General features: G+C 33.3%; 1 protein-coding gene across 4 annotated transcripts in view; it reads right to left on the bottom strand.

The window, feature by feature from the left end:
• Positions 1-1,454: 1,454 nt before the first annotated feature.
• Positions 1,455-15,673, bottom strand: part of UBE2D1 (ubiquitin conjugating enzyme E2 D1) — a 30,100-nt gene continuing 15,881 nt past the window's right edge. The window contains exons 2-7 of one of the 4 annotated variants that reach the window (XM_047825552.1): positions 10,616-10,679; positions 10,491-10,522; positions 8,354-8,431; positions 6,949-7,054; positions 4,114-4,207; positions 1,455-3,388 (exon numbers count right to left, since the gene is read on the bottom strand). In XM_047825552.1, coding sequence (XP_047681508.1) covers positions 3,283-3,388; positions 4,114-4,207; positions 6,949-7,054; positions 8,354-8,431; positions 10,491-10,522; positions 10,616-10,679 — 480 coding nt within the window. In that variant the 3' untranslated portion in view covers positions 1,455-3,282. Of the gene's footprint in view, positions 3,749-4,113; positions 4,208-6,948; positions 7,055-8,353; positions 8,432-10,490; positions 10,523-10,615; positions 10,680-15,673 lie in introns of all 4 variants that reach the window. The other 3 variants (XM_047825550.1, XM_047825553.1, XM_047825551.1) reach the window with 3 other exon arrangements.

The raw sequence follows: 15,673 nt of genomic DNA, 5'->3' as shown, positions 1-15,673 counted from the left end.
TCAGGTTATGACCTCACAGTTCGTGGGTGCGAGCCCCGCGTCAGGCTGTGCTGACAGCTCAAAGCCTGGAGCCTACTTTGGATTCTGTGTCTCCCTCTGTTCCTCCCCTGCTCGTTCTCTGTCTCTCAAAAATAGATAAACGTTAAAAAAAAAAAAGAGAGAACTTTAGGGGTGTTTGGTGGCTCAGTCGGTTAAGTGTCAGACTTCAGCTCAGGTCATGATCTCCCGGCTTTTGAGTTCGAGCCCGTGTAGGGTCTATTCTGACGGCTCAGAGCCTGGAGCCTGCTTGGATTCTGTCTCCCTCTCTCTGCCCCTCCCCCACTCACACTCTGTCTCTCTCAAATTAAATAAACATAATAAAAAAAATTTTTTTTTAATGAGAACTTTCACAAATGACCTGCATTATCCTTTAGGGCTAATGAATTGCATTTAAGCCTCTGTTTTAAGCAAACATTTTTTGAAAATCCTACTTTGATAGAGTAGGATACTCTATCAAACCAACAATCTCTTTTATGACCAACAATCTCTTTTAATCTAAGAGGAAAATTAATATCCCCAATCTTTCCATCTTAAAAATACAGAACTGTGAGAGCAGGATCCTGCATAACATCAATGACTGAATCATATACAAAGATAAACAGATCACTGTGATAAAGTAATAAAAGAAATGAAAAACTACGTGACATTTTTTTCAAGTTTTTTTAAAAGTTACTCTTTTGAATATTAACTTTCAGGGTTCCTCTTGTTTCTGTGTTTCTTTCTCACCTGATGCCTTATGATCCTTTGCAATTTATAAGTAGTTGATCTACAAAGTAAATTTTTCACTTTCCTTAAATAGTTTAAGGATGGGGACAAGGGGATAACTTAAAGCAAAAATGAATAATCATATATGGTTTACATAGGTAGGTGTAAAGCCTGTACCGCAGGAACCACATGCTTTTTAGTTGGGGGATGCAAGTCAGGTTACCCTTACAACTTGTATTACTGATTTACTATATGTGGCAGTTACAAGTGTCCAGAATCCAATTTGAATATGATTTCCAACTGTCTTGGACCACCCAAGACTTCAAAAGGTTAAAATCCTAAATCTCCAAAGACTATTCATTTTCCTCACTCCAAAGCAGTCCCTAAATTAATGGTTAATCCATGGAGGAAGTTCCCTGCTTTGAACTTGCAGTTGTACAAGGTAATTGATGCACTCTTTGTCAGAATTAAGCAAAAACAACATAACCAAAATGGTGACCTGGCTAATCATTATGTCACTGTTGAACTCTTAAGGTTTTTATTTAATTATGGTAACTTGTGTTCACTCTTCCAGAATCTGGTCGTATAATTCAGATGTAAGCAAAGGCAAACAAGAGTTAGACGACTTTCAAAAACTTTAATAAAGAAAAAAAAAGCCACTTCCAAAAATAAATGCCACACAAATCAAAGTTTTAAAAAAGTGGAAGATATTCAAGAAACAAAATCCTTTACTATCAAAATACACTAAATACTGAAATCTAATGATGTTGAGTGTTCAAATTCTGGGTGAATGTAGCTTATAATCATATAGGTAGTAAAGCAGTGTTTTTCATGATATGTCTGTTTCAAGACATTACTTAATAGTACTTTTTAAGCCTCTATTTTCTTAAACATCCACTTCACAATTCATTTAATTATTTTTACATTCATTTATAAAAACACATTTTCTAACAACAGGTTATTTTGTGCTTTAATAATAATGATCCATGATAAAATACTTAAGTGATTTAAATGCTTCGCTAATGACTACATCAATCAGATTCTTGTACACTTACACAGCTACTGCAATAATCCAAAGAGCTACAACTCTTCTTAAAAATGACACACACTCAAGTTTGGTAAGCATGCTAAATAATTAGAAATGTATTTTTTTCAAGTTAAAACATTAAACTTTCTAGCTTTCTTTAAAATCTGCAAAGATAACCTGTTTATTTAAATCACTTTTTAACTGGAAATTTATAAAAACAGAGGAAAGCATCATTTTAGAATTTTCTTTATAACATCTTTAGTAAAAAATGGATGTCCTCTTTCAAACTGTGATGACACCAAATGATAAAAATTCTAGCTTTTAAAATGTTAAGAAATACAATGTCCATTTCATCTAGAGGGGCATTTTAATGAATTAAACTAATGTATTTTTCAGGTCTATACTTTCGTCAATGTGGGTGACACTGCCTTATACTCATCACAGTACTTTAGTAAATAATCCATTTAAACTGTGATCCAAAACAAACCTCAGCGTATTCTAAATTCTCTTCTATAACAAGGGACCAATGTATATCATCCTCTAGACTTTTAATACAGTAAACAGATACAAACCTAAAGAAATAGAATTTTTAAAATCAATGGCAATTAATGCTAAACACAACAGACCTCATTCCCACAATTTGGAATTAATTTTCATGCAAAATTTTATAGTTTTTATCCTTATAGATAATTTATTTATTTAAGTAATCAAGACAAATAGTAGAAAAAGCATTTTATTTATATGGAAAAAGCTACATTAATATCTGTAAAAGATGTCAATATAATATTGCCTATACAGAAAAAAAAATTCAAATGTGAATAGCAACAAATAAAAGTTACACATCTTCCTACTTAGCAGTGCAATTAATTCACATTGCAATAAAGTTAAGTCAAGTATAACAAAATCAAAACAAGTGTTTCTCCATAATCAGGATACTGAGAATTACAGTGTAAAGATCATTTCAGGTTTAAGAAATCTGCACTCAATCTACAGAATACCCTAAAACAAGGGAGACAGACAGTTAATTCATTTAATTACCAGTTGTTGGGTTTTTTCAATACTGTTCACAGGAAAAAGGTAACGAGTTTAGGTACATGTACATAGAATATATTTAGTCTATACAGTAAAAAAATACAAATTATAAAGTGAGCTAACAAAGAATGAAATCTGAATACAGATTTATAAAACTGATAACATCTTAGACAACACATACAGTATTTCTCATGTAAAAACATCTAGTTTCAGCAAAAAATAATTTGGTTGCTTTTCAGATGCACTGCAGATCTTGTAAGCTGAAGATGCAGATGTCCAAGTATCTTAAAAACCATAATAAATGTCTTTCTCAATGCATACAAAATGACAAATGCTCTCATCACAGTCTTAAGGGTATTTTTGGAAGTCTGTCTTGCTTCAGAAATACATGTAAAATGGATAAAAATCAAAGATTTCATGGTACAATGAAACAGTAAACAGTGCTCAATTTACTGCTAATGTTGAAAAAAACCTAGATTTTACAGTACTCTGGTATATATGAAAATTTTTTTTGTTTTTACATTGCATATTTCTGAGTCCATTCTCTTGCATGTCTGTTGTATCTGTGGGCATACAAAAGGGATACAGTAAAAACATACAAATTGAACCTTTTAGAAGACCTATTTTATATAAAACTGTATATTCTACCATCTTATACTTAATTGCAATAATCGTTCATATGCCAATTATTGGGTCAATGTTAGACCATACATTAAATAAAACAGAAAACAAGTGATTTTTTAACTGATGGATTTCTCTACAACCAATATAAAAAAATACCTAAGTTATAAACAAAAAAATGAAGAAACCAATTTCTAACAAATCTATAAAAGCCAACCCTGAATGGGCATTAATCTGTAAACTGTAAATGAATCAATGGTACCAGCAAAATGAGGCAGCTTGAAAATTAGGTCAGGGTGGAGGCAGTTAGGGATATCTTCTCTTCTGGGGAGAAGATAAGGAATATAGTATTCAATGCTTTCCAATTATCAAATACTTTTATTTTAAATTTATTACCTAGAACTATGTATAGTTCTTTCTATCAAAAAACATGACATATCATGCAAATATAAACATGTACTATTAAATAGTAAAGGATTAAACACTATGTAGGAAGGAACAATATTTTTTATAAAAATATTTTTAAAAGATTTAAAAAAGATTTTTAAAAAATTTTAAAAGGAACAATATCTTCCATTGGAAAGATAATAAGCACAATTAAATGGACATAAATATATTAATAATACTTATGTTTTGGCAGACTACCTAGAAATACTTCTAAGCAGAAACTAATATAAGTAAACACTTACTTTTCTTTGTCTGATTTATAGATTTGTGCAATATCTGGTACTAAGGGGTCATCGGGATTAGGATCACAAAGTAGAGAACATATGGACAATAAAACTAGATTGAAAAGAGAACATCACATTAGATAATGATCTATTTTATACAATCACATGTATGAAAATGACTTTACTGAATACAGACAATGAACTTACAAAGAAAACAAAATAAAATAAATATATTAAATTACATTTTAGATTATCTTTGGTTAGGAGCAAGTATTTTTAATATTTAAAATTATAAAATTACCATACAATGTATATAATAAAAAATTACTAAAACTTTTGAAGTTTTAAATTCTATTTGAATTTCTACTTATTTAAAAAATGTGCATCTCTAAAGTAACTATTAACAACATTTAAACTCAAGAGTTCTCTACAAAAATATTTTTAGGTAATACGTATACACCCCAAATATGGTACCTAATCAAAACATTGTTAGAACGTATCCTAACTTCAGATATTTCTTAGAGATATTTTTGTATTTTAATGAGAAAATTATCTAATGCAGAAGATCTATGTTCTAATCAATTCAAATTAAAGCAATCAAATTACAGTTAACAGTCCAAAAACCATTTCGGACTCATGTTTATGCACTTTTTTACTTTGACTTGGTGCTATAGTTTGCCTACCAAGAAGAAACATTTGTCAGATTTTTTAATGAATCTTTTATTCCATACACATTTGTATCATTCATTTAAACATAATGTGAACAGTTATCAACACATAGCTTGTATAGTATATTAAAATATAAGTGAAAATTGAAAAAGTAGTTGTTTACTGCCATGTGAAAATACAAATTCAAACAGCTACATTTAAAAAAAAATCTAAGTATCTGAAAAAGTAAGGAACAAGGACTCTGGTTCCTCATTTGTCTGCTTCAATTGCATGCTATCACTTCTGAGGGGGTACAAGGAGTCTTTGGAACAATATTTCATCTTCACCCACCTCTATGTTCCTTTACCTTTTCCTACTCTTACAAATCCACAAGTGAATGTATAAAGCAGAAGTAATTCTTAAATGATACAGACAAGGGGTTGCTCAGGGCTAATGAGAAAACTAATATTTTATTCATCTTCCTTATCTGCCCAGTGAAATTTTATGCCTTGTATATTAAACCAATAGGGTAGATTATCTGGGCCCACATCCCTAGAAAGTTTCCATACTAAACTCATGATAAAAAGGAAAATAAACCATTTAAAATATTAAAAAGTGAAAAATGCACAAATGAGCAAAAGTATAAGCTACCCTATAAAATAACCAAGAGGGAAGTTCTTCATTCCCCACTCTTGCTGTCAAGAGCCAGGTGCCCTGATGTCACGATCATGCACACAAATCAAATGTTTTAAGATAAGGAAAAAGTTAGTAATAGTTAACATTCATTTGAGTGCTTACTATGTGCCAGATGCATAGTGACCTTATATGGTAATACTATTATAATCCCCATTTTACAGATGAGGAAACTAAGGCTATTAGAAATTCTTCTTAAAGGATAGTTTCCAGAAGCCAACCATACTAATTAATATTTATAAAAAGCTGCAAGAGTTAGGAGATAAATACTTAACATCTGGCAGTCTGCCATTTCTTTTATATGTGTAAGTACTTAAGCACTTATGCCAAATGAATTTCATTTTGTGATACCATTCCAGGAAAAGAGTATATTAATTTGAATAACCCTTCAACAGAAAATTTTTCCTACATCTACTGCATAACAGTTACACTATGTGAGATTTTTTAAAAAGACACTAGAATCGACATGAACATTTTAAACAAATATTTTAGGTCAGAAAAGCTGCCAGTCATAATAACTAGCTGACCTGAAGGGCTACTACTTACCTAATATTTGAAATAATTATGGCTGTGGATGCTGCTTCCTATAATCCTTATCACTTTTATAAAAAATAAGTTAAACATTCAGGTAGCATTTATTTAAAAGACATTTTAAATGACCATAGATTCCTCCCCTGAATCCTTCAAGAGAAGTAAGTTTTCCTAAATTTTAAAAAAATTTTACAAAAAGGGAAAACTACCAAATTACTTCAGGGGCAGATGCTTCTAACTCAAAACAATATTTTGAACAGTCAGGTTCTCTTCTGCTAGAGAAACAAGACATGAATTAAGAGGACTGGCACAGCAAATAGTATTGGCTAATAACAAAAAGGCTTCAGATAGTCTAGGGTACATATCTGATAATTTAGCAAAGAACAAAACTATATATCTGTGAAAGATGAGAATCCGCAGGGATTATGTTATCAGTCATTACAATAATGTTATTGATTATTCAAAGTTTAGACTAACATGCTAAATGTAGTGCATTATTCTAAAGAGTGAAATGTGTCATTCATTTTAAATCAGTTATCAGCCTAATCAGGTATTTCCTAGATGAAGTAAAAGATACAAAGCTTTACTCATTACATCAACAATCCCACATAATAAATGAGGCAGCTGGTCCCAAAATCTTATTTTTACTCTATCTCTGTCTCTCTCTTTAAAGCCCAAACTAAAGGGGCAAAATGTCAACAGGCTTATCCAAATTTCTAGCTCTAACATTTAAGATTTCTCTCATTTTATCATTTATATTTGCCCATCAACCCCTCCCCATAAGTTAACTGCTAAAAGCAAAAGAGTAATAGAAGAACTAGGTAAGAAAAGCAAAATCAAAGCAGGAGAAAACACAGATTATTTTTTTTTTTAACTTTAGTCCCTGAATACTTCTGCTAATACTTCCCTAAATATTTAGTCCCTAAATATTTTTTCTGTCTCACTGTTATCAGCTGTTATAAATCTGATAAATGAAATTACCTTTTGATACAGTCAGAGCTGGTGACCATTGTGACCTCAGGATATCAAGACAAATACTTCCATTACTGTTTATGTTTGGATGGTAAATTTTTGTTGTGAAAGCAATCTAAAAACAAAACAAAAATGTGACAATCCATGATCTATGAACAAAGAGAACCAATTTCCTCTAGAATTTTATATGACCTTAGAGGAGAAATGTATTCAACACAAATTGAGCATCTACTTTGTGCATACATAGCTACTGGGAGTATGAAAGCAAAAAGAGTCAGTATCCCCTTTCCCTGCCCCCCCCTCCCCCCGGGGAATTGAAAACTATTTTTGGAATATAATAAATAAGCCTATAATAGCTGGTATGACTGGCTGAGTAGTACCTGAATAATTAACCATGGCTTCCATCATCCCTCAAAGTAATCCTTTTCTTAATTTGAAAATCACTGATACTTACAAGTGATGCCTGGATCTACAAATAGAGTGCTGACATCGTTCCAGAGGGAAGTTGAGGGGCCTCAGCCTGTTACTTATCCTAAGGAATCTGCTAACAATTCTTCCACAAGAGTTATTGTTATATTGTTTCATAAATATAATGTTAATCAGGTGTTCTTAAAAATATAAAATAATTATTTCAAGTGACAGAATTTGTTAACAAATCTGTCCCTCCTTGATGTCACCATCATTTATTTTCTCTTCAGGTCTAGTCTAAATTTAATTTAATAAGAACATGTTTTTATTTTCCCTACCATACTTAATAAAGGGGCTGTGTCATATTTACTTTTGTAGTCCCCAATGTAACAGAACATTGGAGGTGCTCAATAAATTTTTGTTGAATACTTAAGAACTGAGAAATAAGGTCAACTTTGGAAAGATAATCCTCTGAACAGAAAAGTCTGATTTTTGGGGGCACCTGGGTGGCTCAGTCGGTTGAGTGTCCGACTTCGGCTCAGGTCATGATCTCACGGTCTGTGAGTTCGAGCCCCACGTCGGGCTCTATGCTGACAGCTCAGAGCCTGGAGCCTGCTTCGGATTCTGTGTCTCCCTCTCTCTCTGCCCCTCCCCCGCTCATGCTCTGTCTCTCTCTCTCTGTCAAAAATAAACATTAAAAATAAAAATTAAAAAAAAAAAAAGTCTGATTTTAGACCATTAAAAAATTTCCCAAACTACATATATATCTAATGAGGAGGGGGAAAAAAAAGGTAAAGAAGCTAATTTATAGTATATCAGATACCACCTTTTGTTTTACAGATATAGTCCAATATTTGAGTAAGAAAGCATATTTTAGATTCAGTGATTTTACAGAATAGTTTGAACATGCTAATCTACCCAAAGTCTCTGACATCATGAACATATCTTGGGGTAGAAAGTAAAATCCTTGATAAAGGAGTCACACCAATCATAAAACTAAAAATACCTTTGGTGGCTTAAAAGGATAGTCTGTCGGAAAATGTACAGTGAGAAAGAAGACTCCACCTTGATAGGCGCTATCAGGCTGAAATTACAAATATTTGCATCAGTGTTTGGTTATTATATTTATTTAATACCTAAGATGATTTCCCCCCAAATATATTTGAAAAAAAAAATGCCATCATTTTGTCATAAGTTCAAATCATTTACCTTGAAAACAGGTTTCCCTTTGCAGGTATGAAGGAAGACAACAATCATGATGGTTAAACATAAAAATCGCACACACACAGTGGTGTGACTTAAACAGGTCTGTTTGTGAGTAAAGATTTTTAAAGATCAGTATACACGCAAGGTTGCTTTGAGAAAAGAAGAATTTTCTGCAACAGTAATCAGTATGGGAAAAAAGGTTAGGGCTATGTTTACCTTTTTATTTATAAAACTTAAGTTCTGATAGTCCTATAAGAAAGGGGCAAGAATAGAGATAAACTAAAAAGACCAAGTTATAAAAAGGAAAGGCTAAGTAACACACAATGCAGACCTCCAATCTTCACTTAGTAACAGTTAAACCCTAAAATTCTATTTTGACTCCTTTATATTTAATTAAATTTATCATGTTAAACTACCACTTTGGTAATAACAGCAAGACTATCATTATTTCCTTAAGTTTCTGCATATACATTAGAGAACTGTACAGCGTAATTATTCTTACTAGTTTAATTCTAGTTCATCAAAAATTATAAGGAATGTGGAAAATTTAAGTAATTACAATCAACAGATATGGTCTGCTCAGATATTCAAATCATATTATAGAGTGGCATGTATGCATTACTAAAATAAAGGGGGGATGAGTAACATCATTTGTAACCATTTGCTACATGTGATTCACCTAAGAAATATCTGTGAAGGGCTATAATTCAAGTGGTTAGGGTGGGCCTTTTAATAATAGTATTTTGAAGGTTCTTAGTAAGCAATGAAAAACAAATACCTAGATTCTTACTGTTGTTATTTAAATAAATATGTTGCACTTTACCCTTTGGTAAGCTAACTTAATATAACAATTTAGTAATTTGAGACATTTTCCTAGGACTCCAGCTCTGAAAATTCAGTAATTTCTATTGTTTTTAAAAGTGAAACACAAAGCAATATGATTAAAACCTCTATGGTTTACTAGATACAGCTCTTTCAGGGGAGGGAAGAGAGAATGATGTTCATGGAAACATGCTACTAGTATACTCTCACCCAGAAGGTTGTCAATGCCCATTCTTATGCAATCAGTTTTTTGTGCACGAAAGAAAAGCCTGTTTCAAGTCATAACTGCCTCTTAGGTATAGAAAGAAATAATCTTAACAAAGGTGGTTAAGTGTTAAGAAAAGCCAATCATAAAAATCACAGGTAATTCTGAGTTCAGTACAATACACCAAAACTAAAAACAACCAATCGTGAGGTGGCAAAGACAGATCCATTGCAATATCTCATCCGTTCTCTCACACATGCAAACAGTGAAGAAAGTTATCGTAAACTGGTGCTTGTTACTTGCAGGTATTCCATTACTGAGTTAATGAAACTCATTTCTAACCTACAAAACTTGGTGATGTGACAATAATGCTTAGTTCTGAACAACTGACTTTTGTGTTTAAAAACAGATGGGGTGCCTGGGTGGCTCAGTTGGTTAAGCGGCCGACTTTGGCTCAGGTCATGATCTCGCGGTCCGTGAGTTTGAGCCCCGCGTCGGGCTCTGTGCTGACAGCTCAGAGCCTGGAGCCTGTTACAGATTCTGTGTCTCCCTCTCTCTGACCCTCCCCCGTTCATGCTTTGTCTCTCTTTGTCTCAAAAATAAACAAACGTTAAAAAAAAAATTTTTTTTAAAACAGATAAAGCAAACACACGGCCTGGTTGCACTATGCATGATCCATGACTGTGTAATGATCAAGGATGTGGCAAAGGAAAAATCACAGTGATCCTAGCAAGTATTTGCCACCATTGCTTTAGAAAATTATCATAAATCCTTTAACCGTATTTTTCTTCCTGAGTGATTCAGAGTACAAAAAAACTCCACCTTAGCTACAAACATCTGATCACAGGTGAAATGGCAAGAATGAAGTATGGCTGAAAGAATTAATTTCATATTTGTGAATCATACTTACAGGTCCCATAATAGTTGCTTGCCAGTGGAACACTGAAACAAACAAAGGAGTTTTGGAGTCATTAACAAGTGTTCAAACCTATATGATTAATGGTAGCAAAATCCTAGCAAGAAAGCAATGCTTACAGTCATCTCCCACAGGTCCAGCTGAACAATGAGCAGGTGGGTCACGTTGTAGATCACTTAATTCCTGTAGCAAAGCAAAAATACTTAAGGTTAATTGTTTTTCCAGTGACACAATCATAATAATTCATGAAGACACAAACTATTGTCTTTGTATAGAATAGACACAAACTATTTACTTCAAAATAATTTTAGGCAGTTCTATTCAAAATATGAAACAGTCAATGTACTGTTACTGACTGGTAGAAGAGGATGGGAGGTATGAAATTCCTTCGTGAGATAGCTCCAAACCTTGAAAAAATTAAATTGATTACAATAGTTTTTCTCTAATATTCCTAAGACAAAAATATCTATGAGTATCTACTGTATGCAAAGTAATTTATGTAAGTGCTAGATATATAAGAATGCTATAGAGGTGTCTTGGTAGCTCAGTCTGTTAAGCATTCAACTCTTGATACCAGCTCAGGTCATGATCTCATGGTCATGAAATTGAGCCCCATCCCTGCTTGGGATTCCCTCTCTGCCCCTCCCTTGCTCATGCAAATGCTCTCTCATGTAAAAAAAAAAAAAAAAAAAAAAAAAAAGCGCCTATACTATAAGAATATATGAAGAACAACTTCAGTAGGTTTACAATCTACTTTGGGAGTGATGGCTGACAGCCAAATGGATATTGAAAGAACAACCTGAAGATTAAATGGAAAGAAAGGAGAGAAGTCAGGCCATATTTGAAAGCCTGGCAACATTGATTCATATGCTCCTTTCTGCTCTCAAGGAAGCAAATGAAGGATCAGGGAAATGACAGTTGGCCAGTCCTGGGTTGACATTCTAGTTCTGCCATAACTAGCATCACAAGCCTTGGAGAAATCATTTAACTTCCTTACCTTCACCCCAAATTTGAAAGGTATAAATTCAATATAAAAGATTATACATTAGGACTGAAGTACCCACTTCAAGTTTAGAAGATCAGAATGTCTTTGAGGAAGTGGCATCTAAGTTGAAAAATAAGGATGAATGGGAATTTGTTTTGGGAGAAATGAGTGACACTGTGAGGTAGAGTGGCAAAAGATGAGGCTGAAAATGTAGGCCAGGCAGACAACTGAGAACAATACACATCATACCAAGGATTGGGGGTTTTAAGAAGCTGCATGATCTGATTTGAAAGATGGCTGACTGGTCTTTGTATAGAACAGATTAGAGATGCAAAAGAGGAGAAGCTATTAGTATAGGTCAGAAAAATGAGGGCTTGGGGTGGAGAAGTAGCAATGAGATAAAAGTGGATAGAAATGAGATGTTTTGAAGAGCTTACCTCTCACAGGGTTTCATGATGAAATTACATGTATAGAGTTAAGGAGAGAGGTCACAGATATTTATCATGAAGATTAGTGGCAGCTAACATGTACTCCATGTTTTATTGTCCTAACCACTTCAGGGGGTAGGTGTTATTATGGTACCCATTTTACAGGTGAAGAATAAAGGCAAACATTTCACTGTGTCTCTTTATAACTAGTATAGGGTAGAAGTAGGACTCAAAACCTGGCAAACTCCTAGCTTTTTAGCTTCACAAATGTAGATTCCATTACTGAGATGGAATACTAAAAGACAAGTTTGTTTGGAAAGTACACATATTGAAACAGGGATCCCTGTGGTATCAAAGGGAGATTCAGTTAATCATGCATGCAGATCTGGACTTTAAAAGAGAACTAGGTTAGAAACTGGAAAATCGTTGTCTCTACCTGGTACTTAAAACTGTTGGATTGATATAAACCTTTCCATGGGAACACATTTAAATACTGTGTTTCATCAAATCTAAGATGCCATCGAACATAAATTACATCCTTATTTTCTGTACCAACAATTAAGGAGAAATGCTACCAATTAAGATACCATCAATTATAAGATGAATCTAGATTTTAGACATGCTACAATGAAAAATATGTGCACCTTAGAATCATTGTATAATTACAGCAATGAGTTCAGTGTTCTAACAGAGACAAATATGGAAGAGGATGTGGTAGGAAAGGCCTTCCTAAGAAAGTGACATATGAGCTTAAAACTGAGCCAAATGCAAACTCTGGTCTCCTTCTTCCAAATCTTCTCCAGTATATCTTGGTACTTTCATTTTGTTTTTGTTGCTGTTATCTTCACAGCTGGTGCTATATTCTTCTTCCTGATAAGAATTTAACACAGTTAGCAGCTTCTTTGCTCCAAGTATAGTTGAACAATAAAGAGGAAGATTTCAGTCTTTGACTTAGCAAAAATGGTCAAAAAGCAAGGCTTGGAACTTCAAGTCCAGGTGCCATTACTCACTTGCCATATGATCTTGGGCAAAACATTTTTTTTTTTCCTCTCTAAACCTTAGTTTTCTTCAATGTAAAGTGGCATTTGTACCTTTATCCATAGTTTCTATAACAAACAAGAGAAATGATACATGTGAAATGTACAGCAATCCCTGACATGTAGTAAGCATTCAAGTAAATGTCACGTTAATATGGAATAGATAACTGTACAATTCTCTAGTAGCAGAATGCAATTATTGAACAGTTTAAATGACTGGGGGAGGGGTGTTCCCAAGTCACAGATCCATTTTAGATGACTGTGCTTTATTTAATAGTTTTCTAATCTGGGCTTTTAGGAGATTACTTCTGAAAATATTAATCACGTTGAGTTTTCTAAACATTAGTGTAAATGGATAAATAGGACTAGTTTGCCCTTATCTTAACTACAAAACTAGTTGTTTAGAAAATGAGTTTCCATAGTTAAAAAACTGGAAGTTATAAATAACTTCCATACAGCTTTTACAGAACTATTGTATGTGTGAATATATCAAATATACATAAATACATAAGTTTATTTTGTATACTAACAACTCCATATTAATTTTATTTGTAATAGCCTTGAATCATGTTCAAATTTTAAATGTTAAACTGTTCTTCAAATCTCCTTAACATATTATAGAAAAATAAAGGTTATCTTGTTTTTGTATTTTTGTGCCCTGATTCTACCTCCTGTTAGGAGCAGTTAGAGCTCAGGACAAGAGAGAAAATCTCACAACTGAACTGTAAAGGTTACGTTCTTAAGTTGTCTATTTAAAGCTCACTTATTATAGGAAAGAAGCAGCTGACAGTACATCAAACATTCTTAACAGTGAGATTGATCATTACTTACTAATAATGACACTAATGCTTAGGTGAGGAGACTAACACATCCTAGACTTTTTAGGCGTCTAAATATCTAAGGTTCTATACCTTTCTTAAACCACATCTCTAGAAATATGCCCTGATATATTTGGAAATATATAAATGAAACTATTTTGTCTAGGTACAGACAGAACCAACAGAAAACAAAAGGTTCAAAATATACTCTCCCTCACCCAGAAAACTACAGATTCCTAAAACTGAATAAAGAAAAATGAGGAATTCTGAGACTTGCTAAGGGGGTGAAATATATAACAAACAAAAACTAAAACCAAAGAAACCAAAACCCCACCCTTTTGTTCTTAGTCTATTCAGCAGCCAGTGTACTTTTAAGATAGGACACACACACACACACACACACACACACACACACAAAACAAGAACCACTTATCCTTGTTAAATTGTCTCTTCTGATTTAGTTTACTCCAAGTTTTTCAAAAACTGTCTTATTATTGATTTATAGTTTTTCTGATTTAATTGGCATTCTTACTTATCTACTTCTATCATCACAGCCACATAAATTTTCTATTAAAAATAATTTAGTGATTCTTATGTTATTTCAAAAGGAAATTCTAGGATTAGTAATCTCTTCCTTTGCTCCTCTCTCCACTGTCTCTGTAAGAATCATCACTGAATTATACAAATTGCTCAAGTCCATAAGATCCTCATGTAAGAGCCCAAACCTAACTTCACATTTCTTACTGCTCATGGAAGCCGCTCTAAAATACAGTTCACAACCCGACCCTGGCTCTGACTTCCTGAACACTTCTTCCTATTCCACCAAGTACCTCGAAATCTAGGATGTACACTATAGGTAGTCTCCAAATAACTGTTTCATTTTAATCCCTTGCCTAGGCCTCCTCATGGCCATGCTTTTACCTCACACTGACTAAAGGCAAAAAAGCATTTAAAACCATTTATTTTTTAAAAATATTTTTATTATTTATTTTTGAGAGACAGAGAGACAGACTGAGAGCAGGGGAGGGGCAGAGAGAGAGGGAGGGGCACAGAATCCAAAGCAGGCTCCAGGCTCTGAGCTGTCAGCACAGAGCCCAACCCGGGGCTCGAACTCACAAACTGCAAGATCATGACCTGAGCCGAAGTCAGACGCTTAACTGGCTGAGCCACCCAGGCGCCCACTTTTGTAACTTCTTAAAGAAAAAATAGTGAAATTTTACTCAGGTTCTTAGGTATTTTTAAAAAGATGAAAAGATACTTTTTTTCCACTACATTTAAAATAAACATCTTCTCTTTTCACTAAATAATTTTTGTAAGAGGAAAACCGAGGAACTATCTTAGTACATATCTTAATACATATACAATATATGTACTAAGGAGACATAACAAATAAATTCAGTGTGGGGTCCCAGAATGGATCCTCAAATAGGAAAAGAACAGTAGAAAAACTGGTGAAATCTGAGTTAGGTCAGGAGTTTAGTTTATAGTATTGTACTTATTGTTACTTTTTTCATTTTGATAGATGTACTATGGTTATGTAAGTTGTAGATATTAGGGAAAAATAGGTGAAGGATACATATGAATTTTTTGTATCATTTTTTGTAACTTTTCTCTAAGACTAAATTTATTTCAACGTAATAATAACGTAAAACATTTTTTTTGTAGATTTTGTACATTTTTCTAAAACTTAATCCACTACTTTCCTTCTCAAGCTTACTTCTTCTCCTGTGTTTCCTAGATCTACTAATAGAGTATTAGTCTCCCAGTCACAAGGCTCAAAAATCTCAGCATCGTTTTGACTCTTTCTCTTGTCCTTCATGTATAGTCAGATGAAGAGTACAATATATTCTCAATATCTGTTACACTGCTTATCACAGTTACCTCAACAACCAATTATAGTACAACTATA

This window comes from Prionailurus viverrinus, chromosome D2, assembly GCF_022837055.1.
Source record: "Prionailurus viverrinus isolate Anna chromosome D2, UM_Priviv_1.0, whole genome shotgun sequence".
In the NCBI taxonomy this organism is placed as follows: Eukaryota; Metazoa; Chordata; class Mammalia; order Carnivora; family Felidae; genus Prionailurus; species Prionailurus viverrinus.
Note: the sequence above shows the minus strand (reverse complement) of the source record. Positions and strands in the feature narration are given on the sequence as shown.